The 16,281-nt window shown below is 44.0% G+C and overlaps 1 protein-coding gene across 1 annotated transcript in view; it reads right to left on the bottom strand.

Moving 5' to 3' along the window:
* dock11 (dedicator of cytokinesis 11) overlaps positions 1-16,281 on the bottom strand; it is a 273,861-nt gene that overhangs the window by 121,547 nt on the left and 136,033 nt on the right. The window contains exons 25-30 of the mRNA XM_067996777.1: positions 15,176-15,245; positions 12,039-12,164; positions 5,714-5,785; positions 4,527-4,673; positions 3,181-3,264; positions 467-578 (exon numbers count right to left, since the gene is read on the bottom strand). Coding sequence (XP_067852878.1) covers positions 467-578; positions 3,181-3,264; positions 4,527-4,673; positions 5,714-5,785; positions 12,039-12,164; positions 15,176-15,245 — 611 coding nt within the window. The remainder of the gene's footprint in view (positions 1-466; positions 579-3,180; positions 3,265-4,526; positions 4,674-5,713; positions 5,786-12,038; positions 12,165-15,175; positions 15,246-16,281) is intronic.

Below are 16,281 nucleotides of genomic sequence, written 5' to 3'. Positions count from 1 at the left end.
AAGAAATTATTTACACAGGGCTTGGGAAAGAGCAAGTCACATGGAGCTGAATGAGCTTCTCAAAGGAACAGGAGTTGCTTTTGATTCTGCCAGTCTGTCTGTTTGACTTCACAATGGAACATGGAAGATCAGAAATGACAAAAAAGAGATTTTGGAATTTGCTACAAAAAGATTCCGTCCGGCTTAAGTAAATCTATCTGAAAAAACACATATGCACACATGCACAATATACACACGCTCGCACATATATGCATGCACATTTAATACACATGCTTAATATATACATGTACATATATACATGCACGTATACATACACGCACTTAATATACACATGCACACAGTTCTAACACACAGAAGAGAAAGGTGCTATAGATTTAAACAAAGTTCTTTGTTTGATGAAGAATGATAATCAGAAACACAATTCTCAGAATTAATAAAGAGCAAAAGGTGATCATTATTACTGGACCTTGGATCCGCTGAAGTCTGCTTTTCGCAAAGGACATTGGCAAATTCAGAGGAATGAAGTGCTCATGATTGCAGATTATTTGCAGGAAATCCAGCTTGTATTCAATGAGTGCCTGTTGGGAGTGAGAACGTGACAGATGAGCACGAGGAAGTGAACGAACCCATTAACAGCCTGTTTATAAAAGATGGAAGAGTCGGTTAAACTGAATGGCCTTACATTTATTGTGACATTACTGCTGCTCTTGTTTAAAGGGGCAGTATCTACAGGAACAGGAGACTTCCCTGTAACGCTGGTGTGACGACTGCTCAGATTGTTTGTGTTGGAGTTTGTTACACAGTCTATTCCTCGTAACATGAAGTCACAAACAAACTATTGGATAATTCTCATTTTTTAGCACAAAAAACAACTTTATGAGTTATGAGGAACAAACTGCAGCTGATGGAGGATGAAGTTTTGCAATGTAGCCTTGCCTTTAAGGTATCAGCTATGGCTCAGTGGTCACACTCTCACCTCTGAGTTAGAAGGTCGAGGATTCAAGTCCCACTCCAGAGTCTTGAGCGCAAAATCTCGGCTGACACTCCCAGTGCAGTACTGAGGGAGTGCTGCACTGTTGGAGGTGCCGTCTTTCAGATGAGATGTTAAACCTCGGACCCATCTGCCCTCTCAGAGGGATGTAAAAGATCGCACCGCACTATTTTGAAGAAGAGCAGGGGAGTTCTCCCCTGTGTCCTGGCCAATATTTATCCCTCAACCAACATCACTAAAAACAGATTATCTGGTCATTATCACATTGCTGTTTGTGGGATCTTGCTGTGTGCAAATTGGCTGCTGCGTTTCCTACATTACAACAGTGACTATGCTTCAAAAATACTTCATTGGCTGTGAAGGGCTTTGTTACGTGACAGGAGCGCTATAAATGCAAATATTTTCTTTCTCCCATATACTTTTCTATGTGCTAACAATGCACTCCTGTGTTTATTAAATCGGGGTGCACCACTCCTTTTAAGTGGAGATGTTATTGTCACTGAGATTGGAGGAGCGACCTAATCTAACAGGATGAGGCAGCTGAACTAAGTTTCTTCATACTCAGAGGTACTTGACTCTTAAGAGGGGTTCATTAACTTCCCTCATACTGTCTGGCTCAAACTACCACTGTTATCAGCTTCGACTGTCAATAAATATGTTTCCAAATACACCACCAGAATAATTAGAATAACTCAGATTTATATAGCGCCTTGAACAGTAAAACATCACGAGGTGCTTCACAGACGGGAACAAAATTTTAAAAATACGCATAGCAGAAAGTGGATATGGTTAATGATGTCATCCTAAAGTCATTGATAATATGAACGAAAGAATCCTTCTCAGAATGTCAAAACAGAGTTATATTAGGCACAGCAGTGCATAAAACCAGGAGAACTCAATCATCAATACTTACTGTGGGGGTCAAGCAGATACAGAAATAAAGGCCTCGATATTTAACCCCCCCCCCCCCCCCCCCCCCCAACAATGGGCAGGAGATTGGGGGTTAAAAATTAAAAATCGGGGAATGCGACCCCAGGTTGCCGCGTACCCGACTGCCGCCATTTTCACAGCGGTGATTTGGAGGCGTGCGTGTCCCCCGTCTTGGAGAGGCCGGACGCTTCATTATCATATTTAAATCAGGCCGCCACAGTGTAATTGGGGGGCCTGATTTAAGTTTGACAGTTGCGGGCCGGGTTTCCCAGGGCTCGGGAAACCCTGCGGTGAAATGGAAGTGGGAGCAGCCGGATCCAGCAGGTTAGTGTTTTTTACAGCACTCCTCCTGGGCCAGGAGGAGCAGGAGTTCTCCCCTCGCCGCTCAAAGATTTGTCTTCCCCTCTGACGATCGCAGCCTCTCCTCGCTGCCGCGATCAGCGACCTTCCCTTTCCCACCCCCTCCACCAAGCTCCGATCCCAAGCCCCAATCTCTCCCGATTGCCAGGGACCGTCTCCAAGGGTCCCTGGCTGCGGCCTCCTGCTGCTGGCTTTCCTGCCCAGCAGTCGGCCAGCCTGTCAATCTGGCCAGTTGTCAGGCGGGAAACGGAAGAAGAAAATGTTAATGAGGTCCTGCCGTTAAATTTGCTAGGACCTCTGTGTCCCCGGGCTTTCAGGGTTTTAGACACGCTCCCCCGCTCCCTCCCCGTAAATATCGGGGCCAAAATCTCAATTCAAGGTGTCAGCTCGGTGGTAGGACTCTCGCCTGAGTCAGAAGGTCGTGGGTTCAAGTCCCACTCCAGAGACTTCAGCACAAAATCTAGGCTGACACTTCCAGTGTAGCACTGAGGGAGTGCGGCACTGTCAGAGGTGCCGTCTTTCAGATGAGATGTTAAACAGAGGCCCAATCTGCCCTCTCAGCTGGACGAAGAAGAAGAGGGGAGTTCTCCCTGTATCTTGGACGATATTTATCTTTCAACCAACACCACTAAAAACAAATGATCTGGTCATTATCACATTGCTGTTTGTGGGATCTTGCTGTGCACACATTTGCTGCTGGGTTTCCTTCATTACAAAAATGACTACATTTCAAAAAGGTCCTTTATTGGCTGTAAAGCACTTTGGGAGGTTCTGAGGTTGTGAAAGGTGCTATATAAATGCAAGTCTCTTCTTTTAAAGGACTGAGTGATGCAAAAACAGTTATAATGACTATTTTGGAAGTGGAGATAAGGATAATGGCAGGGGACAGAAAGTCTCACCTTTGGGTCTTTGGGAGAGAAACAGCTGATGTAGTCATTTATTAGATTGAAGATAAACCCTCTGTCCATCAGTGTCAAACACCGCTGTTGAATTAAGAACATATGGAATTATTAAGAAATGTGATTACCATTTAGATTTTTGCCATATGATTCATCACTGCACCATGAACCTCGGGCTGGTAGCGTTGGGGGTGCGGCAGCAAGTGGATCCAGCATGATCCGAGCTCTCTCAGCCCCATTTTAATCCCGCAAAGGGGCTCTGCTTGAAGGGATGGGCATCTGAACAAGCAGCCCAAAGCTAAGCTTGCAGCATCTCCTCAGCCTTGGGTAGCTAACTGCTGTATGTGGAGTTTTAACAGCTCCGCTAGAAGGTCCAAAATTGGACAGGATAGGATGTGCCTACAGAATAGCCACATTGGCCTCTGACCTGCAACGTGACCAGGCTGCTTCAGGTCGCCAATTCTAGTTGGACGCATTCCTGGAGGTTACATCACATGACCTCCCACCTCCTCGCCCGGTCACCAGCTTTTCGCCCCCACCCCCCCATCGCCAATAGTTTCATAATTGTTAAATGAAAGTTCAAAGGAAATGGAAAAAAAACACACAATTTCTTTTTGATTTTTCTCCCGGGTTGCTCGCAGCAGTGTCCAGGAGATTAATTTTTCATTCCTGGACAATCCTGGAGGGTTTGGCAATCCTTGGGCTGATGTTATTTCTTGGTCTGCACTTCAAATTGAACTGTGGGAGTAGGACAAGCAGACACAGGTTCAAACTAGTCAAAGGCAACTTTAGGACCGACATCAGGAGGTTTCTTCACGCAGAGAGTGATCGACAATTGGAATGGATTCCCAGGGACAATGCTGGAGGCAAAAATCCTGGAATCATTTAAGAACATGGGAAACAGGAGCAGGAGTTGGCCATACAGCCCCTCGATCCTGCTGCTCCATTCAATCAGATCATGGCTGACCTTCGACCTCAACTCCACTTTCCCGCCCGATCCCCATAAGACTCCCTTAAGACAGCAGTTCGATGGAGCAATGAGGGAAGGGAGGGGGAAAAGTGTAAGGTTGTTCGAGATGGATCAATGAAGATGGGTAGAATGGCCTTTCTCATCTGTAAGTATCATCTGATCTCGTAAAACATAAGTCAAAATAACAAATGCTGATATACTTCTAGAAAGAAGCACTCAATAGTCCCGTGAAATGGAACCATCACTACACACAGGAGGGATTATTCCACAGTTCGGTGAGCAAGTTCATTGATGGGCCTTCTTATACAATTCTGTAGGGTTCAACCAAATTTACTGTTATTCAGCTACAACAAAAAAAAATTCCTCCTCGACTGACCTTCATGAAATGAGCCCAGTTGATGTTTGCACTGCTGCATTCCTCTGGAATTTCTGCATATCTCAAGTTGATGTGAGGAATAATCGCAAGGAGTAGTGAGTGCACTGCGTGGTGGTAGCAATCTGGGAATCTCTGGTTCCTGGGGAGCTGAAAATATAACACACACCTTACAGTGAGTAAATGGACCATAACAGGCAAGGGGTGAGGCCAATCACACCTTACAGTGAGTAAATGGACCATAACAGACAAGGGCATGTGGCCAATCACACCTTACAGTGAGTAAATGGTCCATAACAGACAAGGGCATGTGGCCAATCACACCTTACAGTGAGTAAATGGTCCATAACAGGCAAGGGGTGAGGCCAATCACACCTTACAGTGAGTAAAAGGTCCATAACAGGCAAGGGAGTGCGGCCAAAGATTGGTTTTCATAAGACAGATTGTATTAAAGATAAATTAGTCATTTAGGATGATTCCTTCATCTGTTTTTAGCACACTAAAGTGTCTTAAACGGCACAAGAGTACATTATTTATCGCTGTCGCATTTCCTACATTACAGCAGTGTCTAGACTTCAAAAGAACTTAATTGGCTGTGAAGCCCTTTGGGATGTCCTGAGGTCGTGAAAGGTGCTATATAAATGCAAGTTCTTTCTTTTATGTACAAAATGAAGAGAGGAGTGAAAGAAGGCCCAGTCTTTCATTGTGGGTCTATCCTGCTCATCCTTGGTATCACCCTAGTGAATCTACATTGTGCCTCTTCCTTGGTTCCAATATCCTTTCTATAATGGGATGTCCGAAACTGCACATCAGTACTCCAACTGTGACTCATTCAAAGTCCCTTTGTTCTATCCATCACTCCTGTATATGAAACCCAAGACCCCATTGCCCTTATTGACTTGTAGCCCAAGTTTATAAACGTTGTATCCAAGTTGGCCATTTACAGTATGTTGTCACCAGATTACACTCCACATACCACTAAGCATGGTTGCCTGGAAATGGCGGTTAGTGATACTAGAGGGCAATCGCTTAACGTAGAGAAACACAATTATCACAAGAACTTTTCTAAAACCATATCTTCTACCATTTGAGGATGCACACCGTGTGGATCTTTAAATCAAAAACGTGACTGTCCCCTAAAGATATGAAGCAATACCACATTAGCTATAGGATGAAGAGATTGGACTTACCTTCATCTTGTTCTTCTCGATCAGATACTGGGCCATTGACTTTATCAACAGTTCAAAGAAAAACCATGAATACTGGAAAATAAAATAAAAAGTGCTCAGCAAAGCATCCTCTCTCACTTTACATCCGATTCAGCACATCATTCTTCAGTGAACATCCTCTTCCTCCCTCTCTGGACGTCAGTAATTCCTACCATTTGCTTTCACAGGTACTTGCAAGCTCTCCAAAACAGCCACTCTTCACAGGAATGTAGTTAGCAGGCTACTTGACTATGGGGACCGTCACAGATGAGCCCAATCTGGTCTCGCCCAATGTCCAATCTTTTTCCACTACAAAGCAATTAGGAGCTGGAACTCTAGCTGACTTTTTTCCTTCTCTCGCTCAGGGGTGCAGATGCCAATTTTAACACCCCTACAAATATGCCATGTACATAGAATTACAAGCACAGAAACAGGCCATTCGACTCAACTGGTTTATGCCGGCATTTATATTCCACACGAGCCCCCTCCCACCCTACTTCATCTAACCCTATCTGAATATTCTGCTATTCCTTTCTCCCTCATGTACTTATCTAGCTTCCCATTAAATATATCTATGTTATTTGCCTCAACTACTCCTTGTGGTACGATGTTCCACATTCTAACCACTCTCTGGGTAAAGAAGTTTCTCCTGTATTCCCTATCGGATTTATTAGTGACTATCTTATATTTATGGCCCTTAGTTTTGGTCTCCCCCAAAAGTGGAAACACCTTCTCTATGTCTACCCTATCAAACCCCTTCATAATTTTAAAGATCTCTATCAGATCACCCCTCAGTCTTCTCTTTTCTAGAGAAAAGAGCCCCAGCCTGATCAATCTTTCCCGATAGTTCTAACCTCTCAGTTCTGGTACGTTATGGTAGCCTAGGTGTTATACTGGATTAGCAGCCCAGAGGTCATGAGTTCAAATCGCACCAACGGCAAGTTGTGAAATCTTACTCAATAAATTTGGTAATTTGAGGAATGGCACCAAAAAAGAAATGTCACGAAAGCTGCCCGACTGTTGTAAAAACCCAACCGGTTCACTGAAGTCTTTTAAGGAAGGAAACCTGCCGTCCTTACCTGGTCTGGGCTTACATGTGACTTCAGTCCCACATTATGTGGTTGAATCTTAATGCCCTCAGGCAACCAGGGATGGGCAATAAATGAAGCCACATCCCAAGAATGAATGCAAAGGTTAAAGAAATCCTTCTCATCATGAGAAAAAAATCTTTAGTTGAAGAGAGTAGCAAAAGTAAAACGTTGGTCCCCGAGAGGCTGAGACAGGAGATATTATAATGGGGAATCAGGAAACGGCAGAGACGTTAAACAAATATTTTGTATCTGTCTTCAAAACAGAAGACACAAAAAGCATACCAGAAATAGTGGGGAACCAAGGGGCTAATGAGAGTAAGGAAGTAAGTGTAATTAATATCAGTAGAGAAAAAGTACTTGAGAAACTAATGGGACTAAAAGCCGATAAATCCCCTGGACCTGATGGCCTACATCCTAGGGTTCTAAAGGAGGTGGCTGCAGAGATAGTGGATACATTGGCTGTGATCTTCCAAAATTCCCCAGATTCTAGAACAGTCCCAGCGGATTGGAAGGCAGCAAATGTAACCCCGCTATTCAAGAAAGGAGGGAGAGAGAAAACAGGGAACTATAGGCCAGCTAGCCTGACATCAGCCGACGGGAAAATGCTGGAATTCATTATTAAGGAAGTGGTAACAGGGCACTTAGAAAATCATAATATGATTAGGCAGAGTCAACATAGTTTTATGAAAGGGAAAGTGTTTGACAAATTTATTAGAGTTTTGAGGATGTAACTAGCAGGGTAGATAAAGGGGAATCAGTGAATGTCGTATATTTGGATTTTCAAAACGCATTCGATAAGGTGCCACATAAAAGGTAAGGGCTCATGGGATTGGGGGTAATATATTAGCATGGATAGAGGATTGGTTAACAGACAGGAAATAGAGAGTAGGGATAAACGGATCATTTTGAGGTTGGCAGGCTGTAACTAGTGGGGTGCCGCAAGGATCAGTGCTTGGGCCCCAGCTATTTACAATCTATATTAATAACTTGGATGAAGGGACCAAGTGTAATGTATCCAAGTTTGCAGATGATAAAAAGCTAAGTGCAAAGTAAGCTGTGAGGAGAATACAAAGAGTCTGCAAAGGGATATAGACAGGTTAAGTGAGTGGGCAGAAAGGTGGCAGATGGAGTATAATTTGTTTTTATTCGTTTATGGGACATGGGTGTCGCTGACAAGGCTAGCATTTATTGCTCATCCCTAATTGCCCTTGAGAAGGTGGTGGTGAGCCGCCTTCTTGAACCGCTGCAGTCCGTGTGGTGAAGGTTCTCCCACAGTGCTGTTAGGAAGGGAGTTCCAGGATTTTGACCCAGCGACGATGAAGTAACGGTGATATATTTCCAAGTCGGGATGGTGTGTGACTTGGAGGGGAACGTGCAGGTGGTGTTGTTCCCATGTACCTGCTGCTCTTGGCTTTCTAGGTGGTAGAGGTCGTGGGTTTGGGAAGTGCTGTCGAAGAAGCCTTGGTGAGTTGCTACAGTGAATCCTGTGGATGGTACACACTGCAGCCACAGTGCGCTGGTGGTGAAGGGAGTGAATGTTTAGGATGGTGGACGAGGTGCCAATCAAGCGGGCTACTTTGTCCTGGATGATGTCGAGCTTCTTGAGTGTTGTTAGCAAGTGGAGAGTATTCCATCACACTCCTGTCTTGTGCCTTGTAGATGGTAGAAAGGCTTTGGGGAGTCAGGAGGTGAGTCACTCGTCGCAGAACACCCAGCCTCTGACCTGTTCTTGTAGCCACAGTATTTATATGGCTGGTCCAGTTAAGCTTCTGGTCAATGGTGATACCCAGAATGTTGATGGTGGGTGATTCGGTGATGGTAATGCTCCTGAATGTCAGGGGGAGGTGGTTAGACTCTCTCTTGTTGGAGATGGTCATTGCCTGGCACTTGTCTGGCGCAAATGTTACTTACCACTAGGGCTCCTTGGTGCCACACTCGGTCAAATGCTGCCTTGATGTCAAGGGCAGTCACTCTCACCTCACCTCTGGAATTCAGCTCTTTTGTCCATGTTTGAACCAAGGCTGTAATGAGGTCTGGAGCCGAGTGGTCCTGGCGGAACCCAAACTGAGCATCGGTGAGCAGGTTATTGGTGAGTAAGTGCCGCTTGATAGCACTGTCGATGACACCTTCCATTACTTTGCTGATGATTGAGAGTAGACTCTCAATGGTTGTCCTAGGCCCAACCATCTTCAGCTGCTTCATCAATGACCTTCCCTCCAACATAAAGTCAGAAATGGGGATGTTCGCTGATGATTGCAGTGTTCAGTTCCATTCGAAACGCCTCAGATAATGAAGCAGTCCGTGCCCGCATGCAGCAAGACCTGGACAACATCCAGGCTTGGGCTGATAAGTGGCAAGTAACTTTTGTGCCAAACAAGTGCCAGGCAATGACCATCTGTAACAAGAGAGAGTCTAACCACCTCCCCATGACATTCAATGGCATTACCATCGCCGAATCACCCACCATCACTATCCTGGGGGTCACCATTGACCAGAAACTTAACTGGACCAGCCACATAAATACTGTAAGCTACAAGAGCAGGTCAGAGGCTGGGTATTCTGTGGCGAGTGACTCACCTCCTGACTCCCCAAAGCCTTTCCACCATCTGCAACGCACAAGTCAGGAGTGTGATGGAATACTCTCCACTTGCCTGGATGAGTGTAGCTCCAACAACACTCAAGAAGCTCGATACCATCCAGGAAAAAGCAGCCCGCTTGATTGGCACTCCATCCACTACCCTAAACATTCACTCCCTTCACCACTGGCGCACTGTGGCTGCAGTGTGTACCATCCACAGGATGCACTGCAGCAACTCGCCAAGGCTTCTTCAACAGCACCTCCCAAACCCGCGACCTCTACCACCTAGAAGGACAAGAGCAGCAGGCACATGAGAACAACACCACCTGCACGTTCCCCTCCAAGTCACGCACCATCCCGACTTGGAAATATATCGCCGTTCCTTCATCATCGCTGGGTCAAAATCCTGGAACTCCCTTCCTAACAGCACTGTGGGAGAACCTTCACCACACGGACTGCAGCAGTTCAAAAAGGCTGCTCACCACCACCTTCTCAAGGGCAATTAGGGATGGGCAATAAATGCCGGCCTCGCCAGCGACGCCCACATCCCATGAACGAACAAAAAAAGACTGATGAGGCAGTAATTGGCCAGGTTGGATTTGTCCTGCTTTTTGTCGACAGGACATACCTGGGCAATTTTCCACATTGTCAGGTAGATGCCAGTGTTGTAGCTGCACTGGAACAATTTGGCTAGTGGTGTGGTTAGTTCTGGGGCACAAGGCTTCAGCACTGGAGCCGGGATGTTGTCGGGGCCCATAGCCTTCATTGTATGGAATGTTAATGTGGGGAAATGTGAGGTTATTCACTTTGGTAAGAAGAATAGAAAAATCGAATATTTTTTAAAATGGTGAGAAACTATTAAATGTTGGTTTCCAGAGAGACTTGGGTGCCCTGGTACAAGAAATACAAAGTTAACATGCAGGTACAGCAGCAATTAGGAAAACAAATGGCATGTTAGCCTCTATTGCAAGGGGGTTGGAGTACAAGAGTAAGGAAGTCTTACTACAATTGTACAGGGCTTTGGTGAGACCACACCTGGAGTACTGTATATAGTTTTGGTCTCCTTATCTAAGGAAGGATATACTTGCCTTTGGGGCGTTTCAACGAAGGTGCCCTAGATTAATTTCTGCGATGAGAGGGTTGTCCTATGAAGAGAGATTGAGTAGAATGGGCCTATACTCTCTGGAGTTTGGAAGAATGAGAGGTGATCTCAATGAAACATATAAGATTCTGAGGGGGCTTGACAGGGTAGATGCTGAGAGGTTAGTTCTAGACTCTCCTGACTGGAGAGTCTAGAACTAAGGGGCATAGTCGCAGGATAAGGGGTCGGCCATTCAAGACTGAGAGGAGTAAGGATTTCTTCACTCAGAGGGTTGTGAATCTTTGGAATTCTCTAGCCCAGAGGACTTTGAATGCTGTGTCTTTGAGTCTATTCAAGGCTGAGAACGATAGATTTTTGGACTCTAGGGGAATCAAGGGATATGGGGATCGGGAGGGAAAGTGGAGTTGAGGTTGAAGATCACCCATGATCTGATTGAATGGCGGAGCAGGCTCGAGGGGCCGTATGGCCCACTCCTGCGCCTATTTCTTATGTTCTTATTCCTGGCAACAAGTGAATAAGGAAAGGAATTTTAAAATATCACAATAGTTTTCACACGTAATCAAGAAATGCAGAAAGAAAACAGGTTCAAAAAAAAATTGCAAGAAGTACCACCAGGAATATTCTCTCATTTCCCTACATTTGGAAGCCATCTCGATAATATTCCAGAGTCACTATTACACTTGACGTTTTCTATCACGGGTGGTATATTTTCACTTTAAACCATATTCTAAATTACTAGAGTTATTTTTTTTACTTTGAAACAGAAGAATTAAAATCTAGAGGAAGTACCTCTTGTTCAAAGCACTGAAAAATATTAAACCATAACAAGAGTGCTGTCGAATTCCCTACTCCCCCATGCAGGACTAGTAAATCAGGCTTCACTGTGTCCAGGTCATCGCGGTGATATCACCGATCGTCAGGAGTGTCCCGCAGAGTCTCAGTGCATTGTAACCATGTTAAGTTTGGCTCAGTGGTAGCACTCTCGCCTCGGAGTCAGAAGGTCGTGGGTTCAAGTCCCACTCCAGAGGCTTAAGCACATTGTTGTTTGTGTGAACATTGGGTGACCACATTTCAAAAGCACTTTGGGATGTCCTGAGGTCATGGAAAGTGTGATATAAATGCAAATCTTTGTCTAAGAACTGAAATCTCTTTATAGGGAGGCAGCAGAATAGTAAAAGGAAAGTCTGTATTGCACATTGAATTAGAGGCGTACCACAAAATTTACATTTGGCCCGAGTCCATTGCCTTGACTTACTCAAGAGTCAAGAGATATCGGTAACAGGACAGGAAGAATGGAAGGAACACAACAGGTAGCACCAATAGGAGAGGGAACCAGGTATAAGAAAATACAGGTTAAACCAACAGGCAATTCAGATGCTTAAAGAGGAAGGACAATAAAACGCCCCTCAGTGACCATAGCACTGCAAAGAATAAACTAAGGTCAATGTAATAAATTGGTTTGATTACTTCTTGTTTTGCTTAAAGGAGAGAGAGAAATTGGCTGCATCTGCAGTTCTGACAAGAGGGAGCACCGACCTTCAGCAGTTTGTTGATGGTGAGAAAATCCGCAGATTGTTTCAGGATTGCGGTGATGGATCTTGCAAGCTCTTCGTGTGTTGTCTTGTTTTCTGAGGTCACGTATTGGCCGGTCTTGAAAACGTACTGAAGAAACCAATAGATCAGTAAGAAGATTCAGTTAGACCCTCTGCACGCTAAAACTTGCCACCGAGCAATTAGGTCATTAATGCAAGGTCATCGACCTGAAACGTTAACTCGGTTTCCCTCTCCGCAGATGCTGCCTGACCTGCTGAGCGTTTTGCAGCATTTTCCATTTTTATTTCAGATTTCCGGCATCTGCAGTATTTTGCTTTAGTTTTATAGAGTTATTCGTGTGTTTTTTTTGGATATAAAACATAGCTGATTTTACACATCTTCATTCTGCATCACACAACCAGACTCCATCTAGTCTATGGCCCTGAGCTTACACCATATGGTGAAGTGATCGTCAGGCATTACTGTGCGTTTCTAGCGGACAGGTCAACCGTTTAAAATAAAGGGAATCGTGTCAGTGCCAAATAATGGAGGAGAACGTCAAATTAGCATGTTAAAATACAATGTTTATATATTGTAAATCCACTTTTTATGGATATTGATTGGGAGTCAGTGAGGGAAGCTGTACACTGACCCACAGTCCGTTACTCACACCCGAAGATCACACTCCACGACAACCCCTGTGCACATTTTAGCATTGCCATTTTTCACCCTCGTGCTCTTGATTACAGACAGTCTTACACTGAGCCAAGGCCCTACAAATTCACGTCACAGAATTACAGCAGCAGAGAGAAGCTTTCACTTTGACAGTCCGGGATGGATTCAAAGCCAGCTCCCCAACCTGAACGGACGCTGCACTAACAGCGTCAGAGACATTGGCCCAGAAATTGCTTGGAGCGACGAACCAACAGTGCTCGCCATTCCATAGATTTATACTAGCCCACTAACTCACTGCGGTCTTTATTGGGTGCATTTCCTCGAATAGGAAGCGGAGAAGAGCCCAGCGTTAGCTCCAGCGAAGCTAGGACCCATGGGGGAATCGAGAGGATTACTCTCTCTCCTCGACCAATCAGATCGCAGCATTTTTGACAAGCTGCGTTCACTGTCTCTGCAGGCTTGGAACGTAAAATCCAGGAAGTGAAAGGTATAACATTAAAATCATTGTAAAAACAGTTATAGACAGAGAAAAAAGAGGGTCAGAAATAATCAAATTAAATAAGAGAGACAGAGCGGAAAAGTAAAAAAAATTATTGTTTTTACATTTTTTAATTTAAATTTTTTTTTAATGACCAAAAACTATTAAAAGGAGTAATGAGACCCCACATTTTTAAAAGTTAATTTTTAGTTGTTTAGCAGTCATTAAGACTTAATGCGCTGATAAAACTTAGTTTAGATCTGGTATTTTTATGCGTACCTGTTTTGTGGCGATAGTTATTTATGTGTTAGATGTGGTTATTTACCAGCTGGCAGAAGAGCAAGTTGGCGCTGGTCCATTGTTTCTACTGATTCCAGCCGTGATATCCCTTTAGTTCGAAGCTGTCATATCGCCGGCGAACCAGAAGGAACAAGTTTCACAGCGCATGTGTGAATTGTGGAACTTGCTCCTTGAATTCATCACTAACAACAATGAGTGCTGTTGAGCTCTCTGTTCTTTTCTAAGCAATTTCTGGGCCATTATTATAAATGGATAGATAAACACATCAACACATAAAAACATGAGAGAGCTGGCAGCAGCTTTATGACAACAAGTTTAACAAAAGGGAGAATTTCATATGATTCACTTCCAAGATCTGCATAGTCTCACTCAAAGAACTGACATAGGAACAAAGGATGCCCCAGAGCATGGTACATTGGCGAGACCATGCAGACGCTGCGACAACGGATGAACGGACACCGCGCAACAATCGCCAAACAGGAGGGTTCCCTCCCAGTCGGGGAACACTTCAGCAGTCAAGGACATTCATCCACCGACCTTCGGGTAAGCGTACTCCAAGGCGGCCTTCGAGACACACGACAACGCAAAATCGTCGAGCAGAAATTGATAGCCAAGTTCCGCACCCATGAGGACGGCCTCAACCAGGATCTTGGGTTCATGTCACGCTACACGCTACCCCACCAGTGAACAAATGTTATCTGTTTTTAATATAACGGGTCAGTTGCTGTCTTTTCTATGTTTCTACCTCTCTATCTCTGATTTTTTTTGTTTGTTGTTTTTTTTGGTGATTTGTATATTCCGAGACCTTGCAGGTAACACCTGTCTGTCTGCACACTGATTGCCTTGGCAATGGGCAGTTGAAAAAACTGTCTGTAATCACCAAGCATTGTTCTGTGAATTATAAATGCGATTTCATTTCGAGGATTTCATTTCCACATCGTTCACCTGAGGAAGGAGGAAGCCTCCGAAAGCTTGTGAATTTAAAATAAAATTGCTGGACTATAACTTGGTGTTGTAAAATTGTTTACAATTGTCAACCCCAGTCCATCACCGGCATCTCCACATCATAGGAACAGAAGGAAGCCATTCAGCTCTTCGAACCTGTTCCACCATTCAATTAGATCATGGCTGATCTGTACCTCAACTCCATATCCCTTGATATCCTTAAATAACAAAAATCTATCGAATTTAGTTTTGAAAGCTCCAATTGCCTCCCAGCATCCACAGCTTTTTGGGGGAAGAGAACTCCTGATTTCTACTAACCATCGTGCGAAAAAGTGCATCCTGATTTCACTCCGAAATGGCCTAATTCTAATTTTATTATGTCCCCTCATTCTAGATTCCCCCATCAGAGGAAATGGTTTCTATGTGTCTATCCTATCGAATCATTTTAACATTTTAAACACCTTGATTAGATCACCCCTCAATCTTCTATACTCAAAGGAATACAGGCCTAGTCTATGCAACCTGCCCTCATAATTTAACCCTCTAAGTCCCGATATCAATCTGGTGAAATACTGATCTACGAATGCTCAGCATCTGATGTTTGTCTCCTCCTGTTATGGTGGAGGTGTCACCTCACTTTAGATGATATCGTAAAGGGTAATTTCAGGGACTACATTTACTTGAAGTTTCCACAGTGAAAATAATGTCCAACCTCTGCACATATTCTTATAAAGGAAATTACCTTTACATACGAGCGCAAGTAGTGGTCTAGATCCTCTTCGTGACATTTGGACACGATATGTATCATTACCCTGAAAGAGAGGCATGGGAACAAATTGTTCATGGATTGCAGAGGGAAAAGAAGAGTATGTATGCCCAAATCAGCAGGACTCAGCCCTCTGCAGCTGTTGGCTCTCTAATCGTCACAGACACAAATCTGTCAGTCATTGCTTTACTTTTCAACGGCACTTAATATCTTAAAGATTCATTTTTAATTTAAATACCTGCATTTGTCAAAACCACTATTACACAAATCAGCTATACTTGCCTTTATGATTAGGTGAGCAGCAGTAACATGGGGAAAGAACAGAGAACACTCTAGAGATTGAGCACAAAATCCAGGCTGATCTGTAGTGCTGCACTACAGGAGTGTTGCACTGTTGGAGGTGCCGTCTTTTGGATGAGACGTTAAATCAGTCTGCCCACTCAGGTGGACGTAAAAGATCCCAAGGTATTGTTTCGAAGAAGAGCAGGGGAGTTCTCCACGGTGTAATGGCCAATATTTATCCCTCAACCAAAATCACTAAAACAAATGAGTGCATCACTAAACCAGATGGTCAAGTCATTATCTCATTGCTGTTTGTGGGATCTTGCTGTGCACGAATTGCTACGTTTCCCTACATTACAACAGTGACTACGCATCTAAAGTACTTGAGCTAATGAAGGTATGTACAATCAACACTTCTTAAAGGCCTCGGTTATAGGGCTCCAGTACAGTAACTAAGCTTGCTGATTTAATCAGGAAAGGTGTAGCAAGACTGAAATCCGTGTAAGGCTTCAAACATTGAATAAATCTAGCTCTGATGAATGGTCATCGAACTGAAACGTTAACTCTGTTTCTCCCTCTCCGCAGATGCTGCCTGACCTGCTGAGTATTTCCAGCATTTTCTGTTTTAACAGAATTCCAGCATCTGCAGTAGTTCACTTTTGTATTATTGAATAAATCTATTTCACTGATATTTTGGGGGAAATGAATGATTTCAACAAATTTAATTTAGTACTGAGCTAAATAGTAAATATAATACATGTCAGTTAGCTGAATATAAAATGAGAGACTATAATCAGAAA

The sequence above is a fragment of the Heptranchias perlo genome, chromosome 15 (genome assembly GCF_035084215.1).
Source record: "Heptranchias perlo isolate sHepPer1 chromosome 15, sHepPer1.hap1, whole genome shotgun sequence".
NCBI lineage: Eukaryota > Metazoa > Chordata > Chondrichthyes > Hexanchiformes > Hexanchidae > Heptranchias > Heptranchias perlo.
This window is presented reverse-complemented; position numbering and strand designations above follow the sequence as displayed.